The sequence below is a fragment of the Protomyctophum parallelum genome (genome assembly GCF_964188405.1).
Source record: "Protomyctophum parallelum genome assembly, chromosome: 2".
Classification (NCBI taxonomy): domain Eukaryota; kingdom Metazoa; phylum Chordata; class Actinopteri; order Myctophiformes; family Myctophidae; genus Protomyctophum; species Protomyctophum parallelum.
The window spans coordinates 14,962,397-14,987,867 of record NC_139699.1 but is presented as its reverse complement, the minus strand read 5'-3'; the positions used below and the strand labels follow the sequence as shown (position 1 = coordinate 14,987,867).

General features: G+C 47.6%; 3 protein-coding genes across 3 annotated transcripts in view; 2 read left to right on the top strand and 1 right to left on the bottom strand.

Annotated features, from left to right (window-relative positions):
* atxn1l (ataxin 1-like) overlaps positions 1-25,471 on the top strand; it is a 303,220-nt gene that overhangs the window by 110,636 nt on the left and 167,113 nt on the right. The gene's annotated exons all lie outside the window — the stretch shown is intronic.
* On the top strand, positions 838-5,375 carry calml4a (calmodulin-like 4a; the record flags this gene model as incomplete). Its single annotated transcript, XM_083759216.1, has 5 exons — positions 838-852; positions 1,800-1,830; positions 3,030-3,170; positions 4,183-4,371; positions 5,278-5,375. The coding sequence occupies 5 exons, from the start codon at positions 838-840 to the stop codon at positions 5,373-5,375; spliced, it is 474 nt and encodes a 157-aa protein (XP_083615342.1).
* The window catches only part of adamts7 (a disintegrin-like and metallopeptidase (reprolysin type) with thrombospondin type 1 motif, 7), a 75,747-nt gene continuing 57,933 nt past the window's right edge, over positions 7,658-25,471 (bottom strand). The window contains exons 21-26 of the mRNA XM_083759215.1: positions 23,291-25,300; positions 22,564-22,716; positions 22,287-22,463; positions 18,093-18,239; positions 16,357-16,558; positions 7,658-12,115 (exon numbers count right to left, since the gene is read on the bottom strand). Of these exons, the coding sequence (XP_083615341.1) occupies positions 11,910-12,115; positions 16,357-16,558; positions 18,093-18,239; positions 22,287-22,463; positions 22,564-22,716; positions 23,291-25,300 (2,895 nt within the window). The 3' untranslated portion in view covers positions 7,658-11,909. The remainder of the gene's footprint in view (positions 12,116-16,356; positions 16,559-18,092; positions 18,240-22,286; positions 22,464-22,563; positions 22,717-23,290; positions 25,301-25,471) is intronic.

The following is a 25,471-nucleotide window of genomic DNA, read 5'->3' as shown; positions in this document are numbered from 1 at the left end:
AAGGACAGCTAGACCCATGGGCCTTTTACACGCTACACGTCAAGGACAGCTAGACCCATGGGCCTATTACACGCTACACGTCAAGGACAGCTAGACCCATGGGCCTATTACACGCTACACGTCAAGGACAGCTAGACCCATGGGCCTACATCCTAGCATAGCATCCTGTCTTTTTTTTGCGGCTTCCGCCTTTATTTTATGTATTTTTTATGAAGGGACAGACAGTAGGCTGACAGGAAATGGGGAGAGAGATGGGGGGGGGGAAGACATGCAGTAAAGGCCGTCGGGATCGGGAGTCGAACCCGCGGCACACTGCCAGACTGGATTACCAGCCAAGGTGCCTGGACCGCTGAGCCACGGCCCAGGCCTGATTTAATGGATGAAATAACCCCGGTCGGTTGTTCGGGGTGTTAAGTAACGGAGTGCAGCTGACGCGCCAGCCTGCTCTCCCAGCATTTTCTGTTAAAATAATACAATTTGATGTGTATTGTAATGGGCGAGGTTATTTCAATCGGTGACCGTGCACGTGTGTGACGTCACTGAAGTGTGTGTGTGTGTGTGTGTGTGTGTATACGTGATCGTGTACACCAGCTCCACCAGCTATTCAATCACAGCTACTGTATTTGTAATAAAATGAAAATAATTATGTTTTGGTGTTCTTTGGTGTTTTACAGGCGACTTATGCATAGTAGATAACCTCCAGTCTAGGGTTAGGGGAAAGCACAAAGGAATACTTATTAATATTACTATGCATGGGGTGAGTAATCCATAGGGGGGGAAAAAGTATTTTTTGGGGTGAACTATCCCTTTAAGGGGAAAGAAAGGGAAAGGATAACAATGACGGCATATCTGGTATCTTTGTTTCCACAGCAACAAGCTATTAGATTACGTACGTCGTAAAGGGCCTAGGTAAGGTAGGTAGGGAAGGTAGGTAGTGGACTTTGGAACTATACACAGAGCACGCATCTTCCAGGAAGGGATCGCAAACTTCTGCCTCAAAGAATAATGGTAAGAACACAATAATGTGTGTTTTTGGCTCAAGTCTCTTTATAAATCTAAAAAGAGTCAAGGTTTTGTAAGCCTTCATTTCACGTGACGATGGTTTTGTTTGATTGATTTGAACAGGCTAGGCAGAAATGTAAACAGTAGCCTACAGACTCAGAGTACAGTCAAGCACTTGGTCTAAAAGGATATATCAGCAACAAAAAAAAAGGTCAAACTAAATTCTAATCATCATACTAAAAAAACGAAAATATGTAGGTTACAAGTTGGGGGGGAAAGAAGGGGTTTATAAAGAATACCAAACGAGTCGCCCCTTTACCAACTCGCCCCGGGCGTACAGCCGGCGGAACTGCCTGGTATTCCTAAAGTAACCTTTGTAAATTATGCTTAAACGGTTAAACCTAACGTTATTAAAAAAATCAAGAGGCGAGATGGTTTAGGGGCGACCGTACCTGATACCGTTATAAAGAGGTAGTAAAAAGGAATGCGGGGGGTAGACACTAGACAGCCTGGCTGAAGCCAGACCGAATCAGCCTTTGGCAATTTTTCTTTTGCCTGACAGTGTGATTTCATTTGAGTCTGGCTTATTAGCCAGGCTAGGGCAGACGGTCACTTGACTAAGGGAGGAGCGATCATATAGGTGTATTAACATGATAAATAATAGGTGACTCCTCTTAACATGATAAATAATAGGTGTCTCCTCTTAACATGATAAATAATAGGTGACTCCTCTTAACATGATGAATAATAGGTGTCTCCTCTTAACATGATAAATAATAGGTGTCTCCACTTCACAGGCCAAGTTTTTCACGCCAGGTCAAATCAACGGTAAGTTGGTGGGGGTTTTTTTGTGTGAGTTTTAGTCACCTGAGAAGAAGAACATTAATTATGGGAACATAATATATGATGTCATGTCAGCTTTAATTGGCCATATTCTTATGTGACCATAATAATAATCATATAATCAGTCACTGAGAAGCCCAAACGTCTTGTAAAGTAAAATAATAAAAAGGTCAATCTTGTCACTCTGAGTGTGACCCACTACTTTTATAAATGCCATTCTGTCATCAATCAATACTTTCTATAAAAAGTAAAATATAAAAGTAAAATAAATAACATGCTCAAGAAATATTGAAATTCTATAGTTTTTTTAGTGGTGCAACCACTCCAAGGAACAGCAATGTCCACTTTGAAATAAAAAACTACAACACAGTTATAAAATCATAACGGACGATTGGAGTCCGTTCTCACTGTGGTTCCAACACGGAGGATGCCTTTCCTCTCCTTCCACAGAGCGCTGGGATCTCATCCCAGCCTGTATCCTGTTTACATTAATCACATGTACAGTACAGTACAGTACAGTAGTGGTTCACAGCAATAAACAGGAAGCATGTCCACTCCATGCTGTGCTGTGTGTGGATATAGCAGTAGCACAGGTCACTTGTTCAATGAGAGCATGCATTGCATACTGCCAATCCACGTTTATTTATAAAGCACATCACAACTCAGGGTTCACACACACACACACACACACACACACACACACACACACACACACACACACACACACACACACACACACACACACACACAGGCCTGCAGTTTATACTCCTTGAGGGAGTATAAACCTTTATGAGATCACAGAGAGATACTCAGGTGCCAGAAATACCGTTCAGTGATTTAAAGACAAACAATAACATCTTAACATCAACTCCCAACACGAACGGGGAGCCGGTGAAGAGAGGCCAGAACAGGTGTAATAATAATAATATATTGCACGCACGCACGCGGCACGCGACACACACACACACACACACACACACACACACACACACACACACACACACACACACACACACACACACACACACACACACACACACACACACACACACACACACACACACACACACACACACACACACACACACACACACACACACACACACACACACACACACACACACACACACACACAGCATCCTTCAAGGGTAAATGCAACGCTTGCCTTATTTTCCCCCCCGCAGAATTCAAGGAATGTTTCTCCTTGTACGACAAGAACCAGAAGGGAAAGGTCCCCACCTCGGACCTGATCACCGTGATGCGCTGCCTCGGAACCAGCCCCACCTTCAGCGAGATTGAGAGACACCTGCAGGTCCATAAGATAGGTACTGTACCAGGTCCATTACATTAGGTACTGTACCAGCTACTGTACCAGGTCCATAATATATGATGTCATGTCAGTGTGGTACGTTATAGATATAGATCACAAGCTTTAATGTAAAGTAAAATAATAACCTCATGGCTACAGAAACAGGAGATAGGCTCCTGCCCTATGGGCCTCATGGCTACAGAAACAGGAGATATAGGCTCCTGTCCTATGGGCCTCATGGCTACAGAAACAGGAGATAGGCTCCTGTCCTATGGGCCTCATGGCTACAGAAACAGGAGATAGGCTCCTGTCCTATGGGCCTCATGGCTACAGAAACAGGAGATAGGCTCCTGCCCCTATGGGCCTCATGGCTACAGAAACAGGAGATATAGGCTCCTGCCCCTATGGGCCTCATGGCTACAGAAACAGGAGATATCGGCTCCTGCCCCTATGGGCCTCATGGCTACAGAAACAGGAGATAGGCTCCTGCCCCTATGGGCCTCATGGCTACAGAAACAGGAGATATAGGCTCCTGCCCCTATGGGCCTCATGGCTACAGAAACAGGAGATATAGGCTCCTGCCCCTATGGGCCTCATGGCTACAGAAACAGGAGATTTAGGGCTGTATTTTGCGTGTCTTAAGTACCAGGTCTTATTCCCTAACTTGAGTAAACTAAAGACCTGGAGGCGTGATCAATGCTCTTTGGCAACTCAGAATAGCCAAATGTCATTGATCACGCCTCCAGGTCTTTAGTTTACTCAAGTTAGGGAATAAGACCTGGTACTTAAGACACGCAAAATACAGCCCATAGGCTCCTGTCCTATGGGCCTATTATGGGCCTCATGACTCAGCAAGGCTTAATAACTTACTTATCCAAGGCGCTTTACATAAATTACATTCACCCGTTCACACACCTTTACATAGATTGTACGTGATTGGGTGAATTTCACACACACCCATTCACATAGCTTTACATAGATTGTGGGTATTCTGGAGTGTATCTTAAAGGGATTGTAACGTTCTGCAGATAAGGCGGGCGAGCTGGACTTCTCCACCTTCCTGACCATCATGCACCGTCAGATGCAGCAGGAAGACCCCAAGACGGAGATCCTGGAGGCCCTGAGGATGAGCGACAAGCAGAAGAAAGGCTACATCCAGGCAGCCGAGCTACGCGCCAAACTCACCAAGCTGGGCGAGAAGCTCACCCACAAAGAAGGTTAGAGAGCTAAACGCACCAAACTCACCAAGCCGGGCGAGAAGCTCACCCACAAAGAAGGTTAGAGCTAAATGCACCAAACTCACCCAGCTGGGCGAGAAGCTCACCCACAAAGAAGGTTAGAGCTAAATGCAACAAACTCACCCAGCTGGGCGAGAAGCTCACCCACAAAGAAGGTTAGAGCTAAACGCACCAAACTCACCCAGCTGGGCGAGAAGCTCACCCACAAAGAAGGTTAGAGCTAAACGCACCAAACTCACCCAGCTGGGCGAGAAGCTCACCCACAAAGAAGGTTAGAGCTAAACGCACCAAACTCACCCAGCTGGGCGAGAAGCTCACCCACAAAGAAGGTTAGAGCTAAACGCACCAAACTCACCCAGCCGGGCGAGAAGCTCACCCACAAAGAAGGTTAGAGCTAAACGCACCAAACAGTGTTGATTTTTCAGAGCTATTTATTTTATTTTATTTTGTTTTTTTGGGTCGATTTTACATTACATTGTTGCATGCTGAAAATAGCAGATCTACAAGCTTATTTAGTCGTTTATATTCTATAACTTAGCCATTGAGTTCTCACAGATATTACAGGCTATTATTATACGACCTATAACCCCCCCCTGTGCCCCCACTGCTGGGAGAGCCCCTGAACCATGGGACAAGTAGGCCTATTAAAGTTCAAGTTCAAGTTCAAGCTTTATTTGTCTCCAGAGGAAGAAATGTGTCTTAGACAAATAAGGACCCTCATGCAAGCATGGCCCTTATGCCCTGCATGTCACCGCAGAGCAGCCCTAGCTAGGCCAGAGAACCCCCGTTACTGAACCAACCATGGCAATTATTACCTTCACCCACCTTACGCTTGACGCAATATGATGTGGCAATAAAGCTCGACTCTTTCTTTGTTTCTATTAGTGGACGACCTGTTCCGAGAGGCCAACGTCAAACCAAACGGCACGGTAAACTACGAAGAGTTTACCAGGATGGTGACGCTGCCGCCCGTCGACTACTGAGTGTCAGCGCCAAGCTCCTTTTTATTATTTTATTTAATAAATCAGTGCTATTCAAACCTTTACGTCTGTGTGTGTGTGTGTGCGTGCGTGCATGTGCGTGCGTGTGTGTGTGTGTGGGGCGGGGGGTGTTATAAATCAGTGCTATAGAGCGTCGCAGGTGCAGGCGAACGACGAGTGGCCCACGAAATGATTCTCCATTCATTTTCTCCATAGGCTTTTCAAAAAGTATTTATTTAAAGACGGTTACGCCGCGGACAAAGCCAACTCGGCCAAATCATGACAACAAACACAATATTTTGTGCCCATCAAATAATTTGAAAGAAGAAAATAAAGGCAGGATACAACACCATTTGTTTAGTTTTTCTTCTTACTAATTATATTTGATCGGCCCAAAACATTGTAATTATTGTCACGATCCGAGTTGGCTTTGTCCGCGGCGTAACCGTCTTTAAATAAATACTTTTTGAGAAGCCTATGGAGAAAATGAATGGAGAACCATTTCCTGGGCCACTCGTCGTTCTGAAAGGGGGCGGGACTGCGACGCTCTATTGAATGGCATTTAGCCTAATTTAGACTCTTTATCCAGAGTGATTTACAGTAAGCAAGAACAAAAACAAAAACACGGTAATACATCAAATAAACACCCTTTACATCTGTGTGGGTTTTACAAATATTGAACCAATGAAATGAAATCATGGGATACAAATTTAGGGAAAAGAAGGGGACTGACTGTGTTCAGTTTAAATAGACCATTTAGAATTATAACACAAAACACACGATAATAATAATAATGGTCTGTAGATGATATCTCATTATGTTATCTGGTAGTTACTATTATGTACAGCCTATTTAAAAAAGTAAAGATTTCTCTGTTTCTAATGTGCTTTAATAATTCTACGGTAGTACAATCATTTTTGTCAGCAGGAAATCTTGATGTCAAATTAGTAAAATGTTATCGCAGTATTTTGAAACGATAGATTGTGCTTTCAAAGAAAACACAATCTTTTCTATAGAGCGTCGTCGCAGTCCCGCCACTTTCAGGAGGACGAGGGCACCGGGTAGAGAATTTCCCGTTCATTTTCCCCACAGACGTTTCAAAAAGTATTTATTTAAAGACCTTTAACCCATTCTGAACGGGAACCCATTTTGTTGTTAGCATCATGTTATGCTTTAGCTATTGAAAAATAGCAGATCTACAAGCTCATAGCGCGCCATCGAGTGGCGCGCTACGAGCTTGTAGGTCTGCTATTTTTGAAACCTCGTATGAATCTGATCTCAGGTCAGAATGGGTTAAAGCCTCAGACAAAGCCAACTTGGATGGTGAGAAATCATGACAATAAACAAAAATATTTGGGCCCGGACAAAAACAATAAAAATAAAAAAGATAAAATAAATAAATAAATAAATAAATATTCCTAAAAAAACAGAAATGAAGTTGGGACAACTTCTCCTTTGGTCCAACCATTCCTAAGACATGTGAGAATGGTCCAGTGAATTAAAATGTGTATGGGATTTTTTTTCACCGGAGGAAAAATATTCTCTATGAGGCAGTTCTCTGGGCAATATCGGTAGAGGGCGCATTGGAGTAACTAAAAGTTTTTTTTCCCCGGTGGAAACAAAATCCCCTTTTGGCCAAAAAGTACCATTGATACGTGTGGTGGGGGGGGGGGGGGGGGGGGCTCAGAGTGTGTCCACTAAGGAAAGTAGGCTTTCTAATGACACAACCCGCCTTTGTTTTGGTGAGTAGCAAAAACGTTATTTTTATTTACGCTAAAGAGGAGAGGCTGGTCTGATTTCGATTTGAGATTTTAAACTGAAAGTCCCATAGCCTAAGGGCCGATTCATACTCCTATTTTACTGCTGTTTCGGCGCTGTAGTGCCGAAATGATTTCGGCTCGTCAGAAATTTTCAGTAGCACCGAAGAGCCGACTTTAGGACGGTACCCGCCCCCCCGAACCTCAAATGACGTCACATTGTAGGCTCTGCAGAGCCGAACCGACTTTTATTCGGCTCTAAAATAGGAGTATGAATCGGCCCTTATACTGCAGGGCAGAATCGAAGCAGTAGACATCAGCAACATTATGAAAATTGCAAAAATATAATCGTCTAGGGTTAAGGGACTTGAGAACACTGGGGTTAAGGGACTTGAGAACACTGGGGTTAAGGGACTTGAGAACACTGGGGTTAAGGGACTTGAGAACACTGGGGTTAAGGGACTTGAGGACACTGAACAGCACACATGCCACTTTGAGTCAGGTTCTGACGCCAGGAGTGCTTTTTATTATGAAAATCCCTGCTGTACGAACGTACAACTCTGAACTGCAGCCTAAACTGCAGTATACAGTATGTGTACTGTACGTATATTTGCATTAGTAAATATCACCCATTCTAATGCATACATGAATGAATAAAGTCAACACGATGATAATAATAATAATGCGAATAATTCTAGTCATTTAGGAATCGTAATCCTCTATAACAAAGACATTGGAAATAATGACAGTCATACAAAATATAAAACATGATTCATATTTCAGGCTTACTTTACGTGTTCTTCCATTTTACATGATTGAGGGCAGACGTCACGCCATCTACCAAACAACCACCAGAGGTCACCAACATGTCCGTACACGGAAACATGTGTCTGTTCCGTGGCAAAGACTCGGCGGCAAATGTTTGAATTTCTTTTTTACGCACCATTATAATATTCTTATTTTGATCTCCAGGTTTTCTTAAGAATACTGATTTACTTACGACACTATACTGTATGTACGGCACGTCGGGAGTCCAACTAGTACTAGTGGTTCTCAAATGTTTGCAAGGACCCCCTAAACCCATTTTGGGCGGGAACCCCTTTTGGTGTTTCAAACATTATGTTATAATTTAGCTATTGAAAAATACAAGCTCATAGCGTGCCACTCGGTGGCGCGCTATGAGCTTGTAGGTCTGCTATTCTATTCTGCTATGCTAAAAATCGTTAAGATGTGCCTCAAATCTTAACGAAAATTGTCATGATTTAGAAAACATTTATTTAAAATGTGTCGGTGACAACAATGTCCACCACAGACCAGCATGGTGATGACCCCTGGTAAGCAGTTTATTTTATTTTTTATTTATTATAATTATTTTCCCATTTAGAAGAAATTAAGTGGTAAAAATATTCAATGACATGCTATTCTTCAAGTAGATAAGGCAATACCCGTCCCAAATAGTATGTTTGAAGCCTGTTTGGCTAATTAGCACCATATTATCGTTGCAGCATCAGTTTCACATTTGCATTTTCCTTGTGATATACAATATAAAAAAAATGTTACGATGGTGAGGCACTGCTTGAGCCTTCCTGACACAGCCCTGCGAGGTTGTTAAACAAAATCTTAAGCAATTCAAACTATTATTGTTATAAAAACAAAGTATTCATAAATGTTACATAATATAGCACAGGTTTTGTACCATGTTCGGGGGGAAAACACACAACGTACATTAATTTAACTTTCAGCTTACGCAATAAAATATACCGTTGGATGTTATGCTGCAATCAAAGGAGTGCATTGTACACATTGCGTGGTTGAGCTTCATCTGTAGCTAATATTAAAAACAATATGTCGGCCGCAATGGGATAAAAAAAATCACTATTCTCCGGAATAGTCTATACGCCGGACGGATTTGACAAAAAATAAGTATTTTGGAGTATTTTTCAGAGAAAACAGGCAGGAAAGAAATCATAATGAGTGGATTCCAATGGGGTGTGCGCACATTTCTCCTTGTGCCTGGAGGGACATAGCAACCTGCCTAGCAACCGGGGTGCAGTTAGAGGTATGTGTTTGGCTTCTGCCGGTGTATTCTTGATATAAAGCGATAACCCGCGGCGCCGTGGGTTCGGGTATCAAAGGGTAATTATGATAACCCGCGGTGCCGCGGGTCATGGCGACAAGGGGGTTAAAATGTAGACCTATTATTAACCCACAATACACTGTAGGCCTATATATTTATTTTTCCCTATTTGCTTGTATAATGGGGAAACTTTAGCGTTTATGCATTTACCTTGCAAACGCTATTTCTGTAATTTCATTAGTTTATGAATTCATGAATCACTGTTATATGCAACTATTTTGACTGTTTCAGTCAGAACATCTGACACCTACTGTACTCTACAGTAGACCGTCACCATCGATATGCTTCCAAGGTCGGTCGTTGCTATCGTTTCAAGCTGTGACAGTCAGCGTCAATCGGCAGGTTTTGTTAGCGAGGTGAGAAAGCTGTCATACGGCTATACTACCTGCAGGGCGGCGCCCTGGATATAGCTCTACCGTCAGCTCACCCCTGGTCCCGTGTGACCAGGCTGTTGCCTCCCACAACGTTCAAATGCTTCCGTCATACAGTCTGGCGCAACGGAAGCTCTGATCATGAGTGAAATATAAATGTTTCCATCATACAGTCTGGAGCAACGGAAACTCTGATCATGAGTGAAATATAAATGCTTCCGTCATACAGTCTGGAGCAACGGAAGCTCTGATCATGAGTGAAATATAAATGCTTCCGTCATACAGTCTGGAGCAACGGAAGCTCTGATCATGAGTGAAATATAAATGCTTCCGTCATACAGTCTGGAGCAACGGAAGCTCTGAACATGAGTGAAATATAAATGCTTCCGTCATATTCTGGAGGAACGGAAGCTCTGATCATGAGTAAAATATAAATGCTTCCGTCGTACAGTCTGGAGCAACGGCAGCTCTGATCATGAGTAAAATATAAATGCTTCCGTCGTACTGTCTGGAGCAACGGCAGCTCTGATCATGAGTGAAATATAAATGCTTCCGTCGTACAGTCTGGAGCAACGGAAGCTCTGATCATGAGTAAAATATACATGCTTCCGTGGTCATACAGTCTTGGAGAAACGGAAGCTCTGATCACGAGTAAAATAAGTCGCGCAAATCTATCCTAATATAAATCAAAATCATCTAAGCATCTATAGCTTGCTGCTTTTCAGAAATGGATATTAAAAGATAATATGTAAAGGCATTTTAAAATATATTTTCCTGAACGGAAATGCCAGGATTCTTGCTCGGACTAGCATGTGGAATAGTTGTCTGGCTACGCGAGACTACCGTGTGCTAAATTAGTAAGCTAGCCATACATACCGCGTCCCTTTAATGCAACTCTGCGAGGAGTTACATTTCTCTAAAAACAAATACAATTCCACAGGTTTATCTACAGAGAAAGTGCAAAACTAAAATGTGTCATTGTGTCACAATCATTCCCATATAGAATAAATATGTCTGCCGGACACAAGCAGAAACATTTAACACTTATGATGCTGCCAAGAGTTCTTCAGAATAAAGGCAGCTAGAGTGCCAAGCAGATGAGGCAGATTTTACTCTGAAAAGCCCAGGCTTCCATTTCCCCCCAAAAAACAGGGAGGTTATAAGGTTCCATTACTACCTCGCGCTAATAAGTCTGATCTCTCTTTTAGAAGCGTTAATATTCCAAAACGAGATGCTTGGTGACGTCTCTACGGAGAGGGACGTAGATTCAAAGATATGAGCAACATTTGTCGGCCCGTAAACAAGGAAGTGAACGGCTGCGCGCGCATGCACAAAACATGTCCAGGAGCTCTGTGCAAGATGTTGCCTAGTAACGGGAGCTGTCAAAAAATAGATTACAGTGATTTTATATCATTAAAAAGGACCAAAGGACGTGTATACATGTCTGAGGCACATCCCGGCTTGATTAGAGAAGACATCATAGGTGTTAAATATATATGTCTGCAGTTCATGAGCAGAATAAGTTCCCCACATTACAAAGTTTAACAGTTGAACCGTTCATAAACAGAATCAGTTCCCCACATACAGAGTTTAAATGGCAGAGAGTTGAACCGTTCATGAGCAGAATCAATGTATGAATGAATGAACTGTATGAATTGTAAGCGCTTTGAGTAGGCACGTAGTGCATAGAAAAGCGCCATAAAAATGCAATTCATTATTACTCACAGTAGAAGCTTCAATACTGCAATGTAGAAATACCGGTACTCTGTAAAATGTACTTTAGTAAAAAGTACAAAGGTATTATTGGCATCAATATGTACATAAAGTACCAACAATAGAAGGTACTCATTCTGCAGAACGTCCCGTTTCAGGTTTTCAAATGTACAAAAATAATCTTTTGAATATAGCAGATCTACAAGCTCACAATGTGTCGCACCGCCGCAGGCATGAGGTGGTTTAATGTGTGTTTTGAAATTAATAATCAAAATCTACAAAGTAACTAAAGTTTTCGAATAAATATAGTGGAGCGACCTCTACAGAGTGGCGTTGGATGTGGATTGATGCGCTGTTCACCTGTTAACCTGACTCCGGCCAGATGGGGGCGGTATTAACACTTTTGTCGTTCGTGGGGGGGGGGGGGGGGGGGGGTTGTTTCCTCTTTCCTTGACAGACGGTCCCATCCAGTAGCCTGGGCTACGGAGATCCCAGATGGAAGTAGGTTGTGAAGCCGAGTGTCTCTTCCATCTGGGAGTCAGGTTAGTTCACCGTCACCTCATCGGTGGCGGCGAGCGGTGCGCGCGTTGCCGTGGGAACGCTGGGCGCCGCGGGGGCGCTGGGCGCCCTGGGAACGCTGGGCGCCGTGGGAACGCTGGGCGCCACAGGTCTTGCAGCACTGCGCTCGCAGTGTGGGGGCGTGGCAGCGGCCAAGCCACCGCAGAGTCTGGCAGAACCGCTGCGTCAGTCTGTCACGCACACACCCTGAGAGAGAGAGAGAGAGACATAGACAATTCATTATAATGAGAGAGAGAGAGAGAGAGAGAGAGGGTTGAGGTGACCTGGATCCTGCTGTAGGAGGACTCAGGACAAATCTGAGAAATGTATTCGAAGATTTGACATTATTCTGATAATATTCCCAGACTACATCTGGACGACGGATAGACGACCCAAAATGTATAAACCAGAACACACAGAGCATTGATTCCATTGGGTTGTTTTAAACATCTGGTCTGCATGGTCTAATATTACGAACTCATTATTATTACAAAGGTATGTTGGAACAATATTGATCGTGTAACTTTACACCTCAACAGGAACTCATGGCCTGATGTACGTTTCATGCTACTCTTCGTATTTGAGTGGCCAGGAGTAAATGGCGTGCGCACGCACACGCACACGCACACGCACACACACACACGCACACGCACACGCACACGCACACACACTAACTAACACTGGGAGAGCCTGGGATCGAACTGGTTCCCATATGGCTGCTCTACCGACCACTCTACCCGCTGGGCCACAGGAGTCTGAAGTCTATTCATACTAAGACATGTACTCGATAAAATAACTGTTATCTATCTAGCTGTTATCTTAAATTGTTGTTTGAGTCTGTTCCTTCTTTTTTTTTTTAAGACTACCTTGGAAGAGAAAAGCAAGAGAGGCAGGTTGCCAGGTTGGGGAACAGCCCACTCCTTCCGGCAGTGAGTTCAGCGTGGGTGAATAGTTGAACGCTGTGAATGGAAGAGGCTGGAGGCAGCTAATGGATTCCACTCACAACACAGCAGGTATGTCTAAGTCTGTGGGCTTTGATCTCAACAAAGCAGGTATGTCTAGGTCTGTGGGCTTTGATCTCAACACAGCAGGTCTGTGCAGGTCTCTGCAGGGCTTCTACCTCAAAGTATGATTTTGTTAAGAGTGAGTACGGATGAGGACCCAAATGCAGGTGACAGCAGGCAGAGCAATAAACTTAGAAGGATTCATTAAATAATCTGAGGTTCTTCCATAAACCGGGCAAAGAAGGCAGGAAACATCACAGAAACCATACAGGAGAACTCACACAACAGGGAACCAACAAGGACACAATGCAAGGACTTGAATAGACACAGGATAGCTGCTAGGGCACAGGTGGAACCAAAATACAATCAACACTAGGATAGGCTGGGGGACTAAAAGGACACAGGTGGAAACACTGACAATTACACGGTAGGTTAGACAAGGTAACTAACAGTAACTGGAAGACAGGAAACACTAAGAACAATACTACAAAATAAGACACACAAAACCAAGGCAACAACAGAGTAACAGAAAACCAAAACCAAAGAGAAACAGTCAGGAATACAAGAGCAAATACATAAACAAAACATACTGAAATCAGTGAAATGACAGAAATACATATTAAAGTCCAAAATCTAAATAAGGACAGTCAAAGTTCACGGTCCGAGGAGCGGACCGTGAACAGATTTCCAGAGAACCCCTAACGGTTTCTTCTTAAGAATAAGTTAAGGAATCCGCATACTACTCAAGTACAAAAAAAAGCAAAAGGGCAGAAAAACTACCTAGTGCAAAAGAGGGGAAGAACATCACCTCAAACCCTTCGACCCCTACCCTGTCTGCCCTCTGCAAGGACTCTGTTAAGGACTGTGATTGGCAGAGGGACAAAGGATGACTGTCGGACCAACAATAGTGTCGGAACCAAAGCTTGTACCCTATTATATTGTAGGCTAATATTAATACTGCTGTGAATATTGTCCATAGCTTCAGTTTAAGAACTGAAAGCTTCTTTATAAAGGTTTTATTGAGACATCACATAACGCTGCCAGCCAATGTTATGAAGTACTGTACATTGACCTTGTGTGACTTTCAACACGTTTTGCACAATGCAGTTTAAAACGTGTGTGACGTGACTCGATAAATACAGACACATAATTAGTCCCGTCCCCATGACACCAGGAGGGTCCAAATGTCAACAGCTGCAATTCAATACACAGCACTTCCTGTGTGCACACACACACACACACACACACACACACACACACACACACACACACACACACACACACACACACACACACACACACAATATCTTTGACCCACTCACCCACTAACCCCATCACCATCCTGCCAACCCCCCCCCCTCCCCCAACCCAGTAAACAACAGATTGGGCAGTGGGACGTGGGAACCAGAGACTGACGTCCCACTCCTACAGAAAACAAATCCCATCCCATCCCAATCCCTGCAGGCCAGAGGGAAAAATAACTCCCACTCCTGGTAGAATTACTCCCGATCACATCCCACTCAAAACGACTCCCACTCCTGTCCTGCTAAGGCCAGTCAAAACGACTCCCACTCCTGTGCTGTCAAAACAGTGTTGGCTCACTGAAAGATGACCACAGACATGGACACATCTGACCCTTTGGTTAGCACGATCAGGCCGTTTACTGTTTAATTAACACTGCAAATGATCAACTATTGATGTCATTCCCGGCTCCCGTTGAGTTTTCATTTCATTCCCGTCCCGTCCCAAGCATGGGATCAATACAAACTCTTAATTAATCCCATCCTGCAGGAATCCCGTGACCGGTGGGTAGAATTCTACCAGATGACCAACAACATACCCGTGGGTATGACGGGAGCAACAGAGAGATGACCCGGAGCAACAGAGAGATGACCGGGAGCAACAGAGAGATGACCAGGAGCAACAGAGAGATGACCAGGAGCAACAGAGAGATGACCGGGAGCAACAGAGAGATGACCGGGAGCAACAGAGAGATGACCCGGAGCAACAGAGAGATGACCAGGAGCAACAGAGAGATGACCAGGAGCAACAGAGAGATGACCAGGAGCAACAGAGAGATGACCAGGAGCAACAGAGAGATGACTAGGAGCAACAGAGAGATGACCAGGAGCAACAGAGAGATGACCAGGAGCAACAGAGAGATGACCGGGAGCAACAGAGAGATGACCGGGAGCAACAGAGAGATGACCGGGAGCAACAGAGAGATGACCGGGAGCAACAGAGAGATGACCAGGAGCAACAGAGAGATGACCGGGAGCAACAGAGAGATGACCGGGAGCAACAGAGAGATGACCCGGAGCAACAGAGAGATGACCAGGAGCAACAGAGAGATGACCGGGAGCAACAGAGAGATGACCAGGAGCAACAGAGAGATGACCAGGAGCAACAGAGAGATGACCAGGAGCAACAGAGAGATGACCGGGAGCAACAGAGAGATGACCAGGAGCAACAGAGAGATGACCAGGAGCAACAGAGAGATGACCAGGAGCAACAGAGAGATGACCGGGAGCAACAGAGAGATGACCGGGAGCAACAGAGAGATGACCAGGAGCAACAGAGAGATGACCGGGAGCAACAGATAGATGACCAGGAGCAACAGATAGATGACCCGGAGCAACAGAGAGATGACCAGGAGCAACAGAGAGATGACCAGGAGCAACAGAGAGATGACCAGGAGCAACAGAGAGATGACCGGGAGCAACAGAGAGATGACCGGGAGCAACAGAGAGATGACCGGGAGCAACAGAGAGATGACCAGGAGCAACAGAGAGATGACCCGGAGCAACAGAGAGATGACCAGGAGCAACAGAGAGATGACCAGGAGCAACAGAGAGATGACCAGGAGCAACAGAGAGATGACCAGGAGCAACAGAGAGATGACCGGGAGCAACAGAGAGATGACCAGGAGCAACAGAGAGATGACCAGGAGCAACAGAGAGATGACCAGGAGCAACAGAGAGATGACCAGGAGCAACAGAGAGATGACCAGGAGCAACAGAGAGATGACCAGGAGCAACAGAGAGATGACCGGGAGCAACAGAGAGATGACCAGGAGCAACAGAGAGATGACCAGGAGCAACAGAGAGATGACCAGGAGCAACAGAGAGATGACCAGGAGCAACAGAGAGATGACCGGGAGCAACAGAGAGATGACCAGGAGCAACAGAGAGATGACCAGGAGCAACAGAGAGATGACCGGGAGCAACAGATATCCTGTGATCTTAGCATCTGCCTCGTGTCGTGTCAACGCGCCATAATTATGACTAAAACTAAATAAAAACAATGCTGTCTAAACCAACACTGTTGCCACGCCTAGATACAAAGGCCATTCAACTTTCCAAGTCAAATTCTGCTGACCCTATAATGTGTCAGCAGAAGTGTCCTCAAAATAAAATACACACAGTTTAAACATATTTGACTCACCAGTGGGGGCGCTGTCGCACTCGTGCAGGTGACACTCCTGTGTGCTCTCGGGTGAGGGCTCGTGTTCACACTTGGCCTGGTCCACCTCTTCTTCTGACTCCACCTCTTCTTCTGACTCCGCCTCTTCTTCTGACTCCGCCTCCTTGGTGTCGACACATTTGATGAGCCGTCGCTGCACGCCAACGCCACAGGAAGCAGAACACTGCATGGGGGAATGGTTTGATTAACACACCACAGGAAGTAGAACACTGCATGGGGGAATGGTTTGATTAACACACCACAGGAAGTAGAACACTGCATGGGGGAAGAGGCGTAACATCAGAAAGAAATAGGGGGGTGGCTAAAAAATATAAGTTCACTTAGTATAGCCCCATTTATAAAATAACGGAAAAAAAAATCTACGAGCTCTCAACGTGAAAAATATATCTATAGTCAGTATTGAGCAAAGATGTTAACATAAATTCCTTGATAAAGTCATAGAAGAACAATAATTGATTTAATGGTTTTTATTGAGGGCTCAAACAGGTCAGCTTGTTTCTACAAACAACAGGTCCAACACTCCCGTCTCAAAATATGAATTATATTCACCGGCAAAATAATAACGGTTTGCAGTCAACAGGGACAGTTCGACCTTATTTGGGGAGAGTTCTGGCTGGAGGCCTGACTTCAATTTTCAAGTTGTTTTCTCTGCTTTTTTTTTGCTGCTTCAGAAGAAGCTCTCTGGATTATTCAACAGTTGAGTATAATACAGTGAGCTTCTCTTATTACAACTGACAATAACACAAGAGGACAAATGTTTATTTAACAAAAAGCATTACTTCATTCTTTTAAGCCTATTAGACAATTTAAGTGTTAAGTATTCTGAGGCATCCGTGGAAACCCGGTCTACGAGTTATACCAGATATACAAACAGGTCGTTTCGAGGGAGCAATCTGACCGTGCTTCAATCACACCGCACACCTAATAAAAACAGCTGTGCTGGGCAGTCCCCACAGGCAGTGGATACTAGCTAAGCTAGGTGTTTACACAGGATATTTTCGCTCTTTCATTAAAAATATACATTTTTTTTTAATCAAATATCTTAGTTATAATGAAACTATAGTTGACGTGTTTTTTATTTTTAGGGAAACAGTTGTATACTTGCAATATTACACTTGAGGATGTGTGTCCACATAGGCCTAATGCTTTGACTCTGCCCTGCGTTAATGCAGGGCAGAGTCATAGCATTAGGGCAATGGACCAGAGCTAACATTAGGCCTACTAGACCTGTACGTGCCCGTCGCAGTCGGCCACCGGCCTACTTGGGAACGATGCAACTTGGGAACCTAATGATATATGTTGTCATAGCACCCGTTTTAACTGTCAGCCGGTGTCCCACATGGAGATCTGTGTGTGTGTGTGTGTGTGTGTGTGTGTGTGTGTGTGAAGACTGCAAACTGAAAAGTGTACTTGGCAATCAATTCGGCCCACTGGCAGAGCCTGATTGGTTCAGCCTCAATTGGCTGAGGCAGAGGCTGGAAATTCTTAAATAGGCTGCACTATTCTTTATTGTGTTCGGGGGTCGGTCGCGCCCGCAATATGAGGTGGCACTAAAAATGATCTGCACAGGGGCACTCATGGGGTTAATTCGGCCCTGTGTAGGACTAGGACCTGTAGGTTATGTGTACCGTATGTGTGTGTGCTTGTGTGCTTGTGTGTGTGCGTGCGTGCGTGCGTGTGTGCGTGCGTGCGTGTACCTGTCCCCAGGACCCAGTCATCCACTGCTCACAGGGTTGGACGTTGCAAGGTTGAATCCTGCCCGGCAACACGTCACTGTCACACCCATCTTCCTCAGGACATGTGACCATACGCTGCTGCTCCCCGCCTCCACACACTTCAGAGCACTGACACACACAGACACAGACAGACAGACAGACAGACAGACAGACAGACAGACAGACAGACAGACAGACAGACAGACAGACACACACACACGTTTCTTTGAACCCTGTGCAAACACATTCCGAGTGTTCAGAGATCCAATCTGAACCATCCCGAGTCGATCGGGGCCGCTCCGATCATTTCCAAACATGTTTGATATTTATCTTGAATCTGGACGGCTACAATATGTAACAGTGCAGTGGGGGACTTTAGATTCAACAAAATCACACCCGTGTGAAGTGAGGGGCGCTATTTCATCGTACATCATCCATTCATTGTCAATGTAAATGTAATGTTTGCGTTATTAGGACACTATCCGATTTGGCCCAATGGCTAATTTGGCCCTCTGCAAATGCCAACAGCCCGCTGATTACACGCACGCACACACGCATGCACGCACGCATGCACGCACATGCGTTTGCATTGCACACAGGTCCAGGACCATGTGTACCAGACCAGTACTCACCGGTCCCTATAGGACCAGGTGTACCAGACCATGGTTACGGTTCGGTACTCACCGGTCCATATAGGACCAGGTGTACCAGACCATGGTTACGGTTCGGTACTCACCGGTCCCTGTAGGACCAGGTGTACCAGACCATGGTTACGGTTCGGTACTCACCGGTCCCTATAGGACCAGGTGTACCAGACCAGGGTTACGGTTCGGTACTCACCGGTCCCTATAGGACCAGGTGTACCAGACCAGGGTTACGGTTCGGTACTCACCGGTCCCTAGGACCAGGTGTACCAGACCATGGTTACGGTTCGGTACTCACCGGTCCATATAGGACCAGGTGTACCAGACCATGGTTACGGTTCGGTACTCACCGGTCCCTGTAGGACCAGATGTACTAGACCATGGTTACGGTTCGGTACTCACCGGTCCCTAGGACCAGGTGTACCAGACCATGGTTACGGTTCGGTACTCACCGGTCCCTATAGGACCAGGTGTACCAGACCATGGTTACGGTTCGGTACTCACCGGTCCCTATAGGACCAGGTGTACCAGACCATGGTTACGGTTCGGTACTCACCGGTCCCTGTAGGACCAGGTGTACCAGACCATGGTTACGGTTCGGTACTCACCGGTCCCTATAGGACCAGGTGTACCAGACCATGGTTACGGTTCGGTACTCACCGGTCCCTGTAGGACCAGGTGTACCAGACCATGGTTACGGTTCGGTACTCACCGGTCCCTATAGGACCAGGTGTACCAGACCATGGTTACGGTTCGGTACTCACCGGTCCCTATAGGACCAGGTGTACCAGACCAGGGTTACGGTTCGGTACTCACCGGTCCCTATAGGACCAGGTGTACCAGACCATGGTTACGGTTCGGTACTCACCGGTCCCTATAGGACCAGGTGTACCAGACCATGGTTACGGTTCGGTACTCACCAGTCCCTATAGGACCAGGTGTACCAGACCATGGTTACGGTTCGGTACTCACCGGTCCCTGTAGGACCAGGTGTACCAGACCATGGTTACGGTTCGGTACTCACCGGTCCCTAAAGGACCAGGTTTACCAGACCATGGTTACGGTTCGGTACTCACCGGTCCCTATAGGACCAGGTGTACCAGACCATGGTTACGGTTCGGTACTCACCGGTCCCTAAAGGACCAGGTGTACCAGACCAGGGTTACGGTTCGGTACTCACCGGTCCCTATAGGACCAGGTGTACCAGACCATGGTTACGGTTCGGTACTCACCGGTCCCTAAAGGACCAGGTTTACCAGACCATGGTTACGGTTCGGTACTCACCGGTCCCTATAGGACCAGGTGTACCAGACCATGGTTACGGTTCGGTACTCACCGGTCCCTAAAGGACCAGGTGTACCAGACCAGGGTTACGGTTCGGTACTCACCGGTCCCTATAGGACCAGGTGTACCAGACCATGGTTACGGTTCAGTACTCACCGGTCCCTATAGGACCAGGTGTACCAGACCAGGGTTACGGTTCGGTACTCACCGGTCCCTATAGGACCAGGTGTACCAGACCATGGTTACGGTTCGGTACTCACCGGTCCCTATAGGACCATGTGTACCAGACCATGGTTACGGTTCGGTACTCACCGGTCCCTATAGAACCAGGTGTACCAGACCATGGTTACGGTTCGGTACTCACCAGTCCCTATAGGACCAGGTGTACCAGACCATGGTTACGGTTCGGTACTCACCGGTCCCTATAGAACCAGGTGTACCAGACCATGGTTACGGTTCGGTACTCACCAGTCCCTATAGGACCAGGTGTACCAGACCATGGTTACGGTTCGGTACTCACCGGTCCCTATAGGACCATGTGTACCAGACCATGGTTACGGTTCGGTACTCACCGGTCCCTATAGAACCAGGTGTACCAGACCATGGTTACGGTTCGGTACTCACCGGTCCATATAGGACCAGGTGTACCAGACCATGGTTACGGTTCGGTACTCACCGGTCCCTATAGGACCATGTGTACCAGACCATGGTTACGGTTCGGTACTCACCGGTCCCTATAGAACCAGGTGTACCAGACCATGGTTACGGTTCGGTACTCACCGGTCCCTGTAGGACCAGGTGTACCAGACCATGGTTACGGTTCAGTACTCACCGGTCCCTGTAGGACCAGGTGTACCAGACCATGGTTACGGTTCGGTACTCACCGGTCCCTATAGGACCAGGTGTACCAGACCATGGTTACGGTTCGGTACTCACCGGTCCCTGTAGGACCAGGTGTACCAGACCAGGGTTACGGTTCAGTACTCACCGGTCCCTGTAGGACAAGGTGTACCAGACCATGGTTACGGTTCGGTACTCACCGGTCCCTATAGGACCAGGTGTACCAGACCAGGGTTACGGTTCAGTACTCACCGGTCCATATAGGACCAGGTGTACCAGACCATGGTTACGGTTCGGTACTCACCGGTCCCTATAGAACCAGGTGTACCAGACCATGGTTACGGTTCGGTACTCACCGGTCCCTATAGGACCAGGTGTACCAGACCATGGTTACGGTTCGGTACTCACCGGTCCCTATAGGACCAGGTGTACCAGACCATGGTTACGGTTCGGTACTCACCGGTCCCTGTAGAACCAGGTGTACCAGACCATGGTTACGGTTCGGTACTCACCGGTCCCTATAGGACCAGGTGTACCAGACCATGGTTACGGTTCGGTACTCACCGGTCCATATAGGACCAGGTGTACCAGACCATGGTTACGGTTCGGTACTCACCGGTCCCTAGGACCAGGTGTACCAGACCATGGTTACGGTTCGGTACTCACCGGTCCCTATAGGACCAGGTGTACCAGACCATGGTTACGGTTCAGTACTCACCGGTCCCTATAGGACCAGGTGTACCAGACCATGGTTACGGTTCGGTACTCACCGGTCCCTATAGGACCAGGTGTACCAGACCATGGTTACGGTTCGGTACTCACCGGTCCTTATAGAACCAGGTGTACCAGACCATGGTTACGGTTCGGTACTCACCGGTCCCTATAGGACCAGGTGTACCAGACCATGGTTACGGTTCGGTACTCACCGGTCCCTATAGGACCAGGTGTACCAGACCATGGTTACGGTTCGGTACTCACCGGTCCCTAGGACCAGGTGTACCAGACCAGGGTTACGGTTCGGTACTCACCGGTCCCTAGGACCAGGTGTACCAGACCATGGTTACGGTTCGGTACTCACCGGTCCCTATAGGACCAGGTGTACCAGACCATGGTTACGGTTCGGTACTCACCGGTCCCTAGGACCAGGTGTACCAGACCAGGGTTACGGTTCGGTACTCACCGGTCCCTAGGACCAGGTGTACCAGACCAGGGTTACGGTTCGGTACTCACCGGTCCCTATAGAACCAGGTGTACCAGACCATAGGACCAGGTGTACCAGACCATGGTTACGGTTCGGTACTCACCGGTCCCTATAGGACCAGGTGTACCAGACCAGGGTTACGGTTCGGTACTCACCGGTCCCTATAGAACCAGGTGTACCAGACCAGGGTTACGGTTCGGTACTCACCGGTCCCCAGGATGAGGCGTACCAGTCCAGACAGGGCTGCGGGTTGCAGAACAGCCGGGTCGGAGGCCGAGGGGAGATGGCCTGGCAGTGGAACGGTCGCAGAGGCCTCTGGTCGCGCAGGTCAAAACAACTGACCTCCCGCCAGGACAGCCCACCGGACCCACAGTTCTTAGAACACTGCAGGGTGGAAAGAAAAGCATGGGTTAAAGTTATCAGTCATTTGGATTCCATAGAAGAACTAGCATGCTGGACACCAAAAGGGCTATTTTGAACTCACCTTGGTCCACTCCCCTATGTTCCACCTGGAACATGGCCGCAGGTAGCAGCGTCGGGCCGGCACGGGCCTCTTGGTGACGTCGCAGTCCCGGTCCGATCCAGTGCTGCAGGTCAGAACCCTCCAGGTGGCGCCCAGCCCGCAGCTAGTGGAGCACTGTGGACGAGAAGAACCTTGAGTCCATGAAACAGTCCACACGTACAGAACCCATGAGTCCATGAGCACAAGCACAGAATCTGACCGATGGTTCTGTGCTTGTGAGCCAGATTATACAGCAGGCCCGTTTCGAGAAAGCAATCTGATTGGTTGAAGTAGCCATCTAGCCAATCAGCTGTGCTGAGTGTCACTGCTCTCCCAGAGAGGGTTGCAATTTTCAAGGGCCATATTCGGTTGTTAGTGGCCGAATATCGAATAGCGAATATCTTTGTTAATAAATAAATAAGGGTAAATGTTGTATAATCGCGATATTACACTTGAGGGTTGTGCTTTACCATCATTAATGGCACACGGAACTTGCCAATCGGCTCGTTCCTGCAGCAATATTGCTGAAATGTGTCAGTCAGATATACCGTGTCAGCATGTACTGTAACAAAACTACATACAGTAGGAACGTTAATGACTGTTGAGACTCTTAACTGAACTTGTCTTTGTCTTTGTTCCTCCACCACCGTAGGAGGACAACCGTTTACATTACCATCATGTGTGGAATGCGTGCAACGCGAGAACTCACTGCGCTCCAGTTGCCGATGATCCAGTGGGCATCTGGGGTGAACGGGGTGGACGAGGCTGCTGCTGGGGCTGGGGCTGATGTTGGCACCAGGACTGATGCTGGGGCTGTGGGTGAAGTTGGCACCAGGACTGATGCTGGGGCTGTGGGTGATGTTGGCACCAGGACGGACCACAGAGCAGTAGTAGGACTGAGTAGGGTGGAGGCTGCTGGGCCTTGGGTTAGGGTTAGGGTCGAGGCTCCTGGGCCTTGGCTTAGGGTTAGGGTGGAGGCTGCTGGGCCTTGGGTTAGGTTTAGGGTGGAGGCTGCTGGGCCTTGGCTTAGGGTTAGGGTGGAGGCTGCTGGGCCTTGGGTAGTAGGCGGATGTGTTGCGACTAGGCCGGCACCAACGGGCCGCACAACAGCCAGGGATATGGGAGGAGGAAGCTGGTCCTTTTCTGTGACGCCACCGCCCCCTCCCCCTCCGGATCTCGCCATTGGAGGAACGATAATGGCGTTGTAGTCGACGTCCGAGAAGAAGGGGGTTTGTTGGGTCGAGACGGGCGGCGTGGCTAGCTGTGGTCGTGTTGTTGGAAGCGGCTGGGATGTCGTTAGGCTGAGAAACAACTCTTCCTCCGCGTGTGTGGGAGGTGATGCCTGTGTTCCACTAACCGATGAGGTCTCTCGTTTCCCTGAGATTGGCTCTAAAGGCACGGCGGTGATCCTGTCTTCCTGATGGGAGACATGATAGGATGTTACGTTGGCCGTGGAATTGCCTTGTTGTTGCGCGTCTGCGATCGCGTCCGCGTTAAAATGCCGCAGTTTAAAGGCACTTTGCGTCGTCGATGATGTGGTTTCAGATTGTAAAGTGGTTTCTACAGAGGGAGAAGATGCTTCTGTCGTTTCAGATTGTAAAGCGGTTTCTACAGAGGGGGAAGATGCTTCTGTCGTTTCAGATTGTAAAGTGGTTTCTACAGAGGGGGAAGATGCTTCCGTTGTACTCTCTGCTAGGCGATAAACCTCCTCCGTCACATCAGCGCTGACCGTGGTCGGTAGGATGTCGATCTGACTACGGGCTGGACTGCCCCTAGTGGTAGCACTGTATTCTACCTCGACAATAACGTCGTCCTCTTCAGAATAATCCTCGCGGTCTCTCTGCCCTCCAGTGACCGCGGTCGGCTCGTGCGTCGTCGACACCAGACTAGGCAGCGTGTGAGGAATCTCAGGATGCCCCTTTTTCCATTTCTCTGCATATCGACGACTTGGAGAAACGGAAGGCGACGGAACAGTCGATACGGGCAAAAAATAGTCCTCAGGGAGAAAAACGTTTTCCGATTCTTCCGGAGAGGATTCGTTTGGAGACGGTTCGTCGTCGTCGACGTCGACATTGTCCGGACTCGGATGCCGCCGATCGTCGACGTCCGAAGTGTACGCGTCGTGAAACACGGACGTCGCGTGGATCGGTGAGGTAGTCGGCGTGGTGACCGTCTGCTTTTCCCCGGAACCGTTTGGGACTTTGGGATCGTGCGGACGGTCTTCACCGCCGTCCTCGTTCCCAGCGTCAAAGTCGTAAGACAGCTCCCCCTCGTGGAACTTTATGAAATTATAGTCGTAATAAAAGTCGTCCACGGGAACATTCTCGTCGACGGAGCGATCCAGACTCTGTTCGATGTGATTGTTCTGGTCAAAATCTGCCTCCGCGACGGCGTTGAGGTCGCCGCGACCCCTGGGCTGCGCTCTGGTGGTGCCGGTACCGGTACCGGTACCGTGGTGGAGTCTGGGCCGAGGCGGCCCGGCCGCGTCGGGTAGGGAGTTGATCTCGTTGAAGGTTTCCGGCTCGCTGGACCAGCCGCTTCCTCCCGAAGACTCGGGGCTCTCCTCGAAGACGACGTCCGTCGTGACCAGCGGACACTCCCGGAGGCTGCACGGCGCCACGGAGACGGGTCTCTTTTTGGGATCGCAGTCGGCGGCCGCGTTCCTCCCGGAGCAGGACACGTTCCTCTCCTGTAGGCCTCGTCCGCACGTCAGCGAGCACTGGGAGGAGACAGAGGACAGCGATATGAACACGTTGCACTAAACCAGTGGAATTCTGTCCACTAAAACTAGGACCAAAAATGGCCGTCGAGTACCCTTTTTTTGAGTGGTGCAACCACTCCCTTACGGAGCTATGTGTGTGGGTGGGTGGGTGGGTGGCTGGCTGGGTAT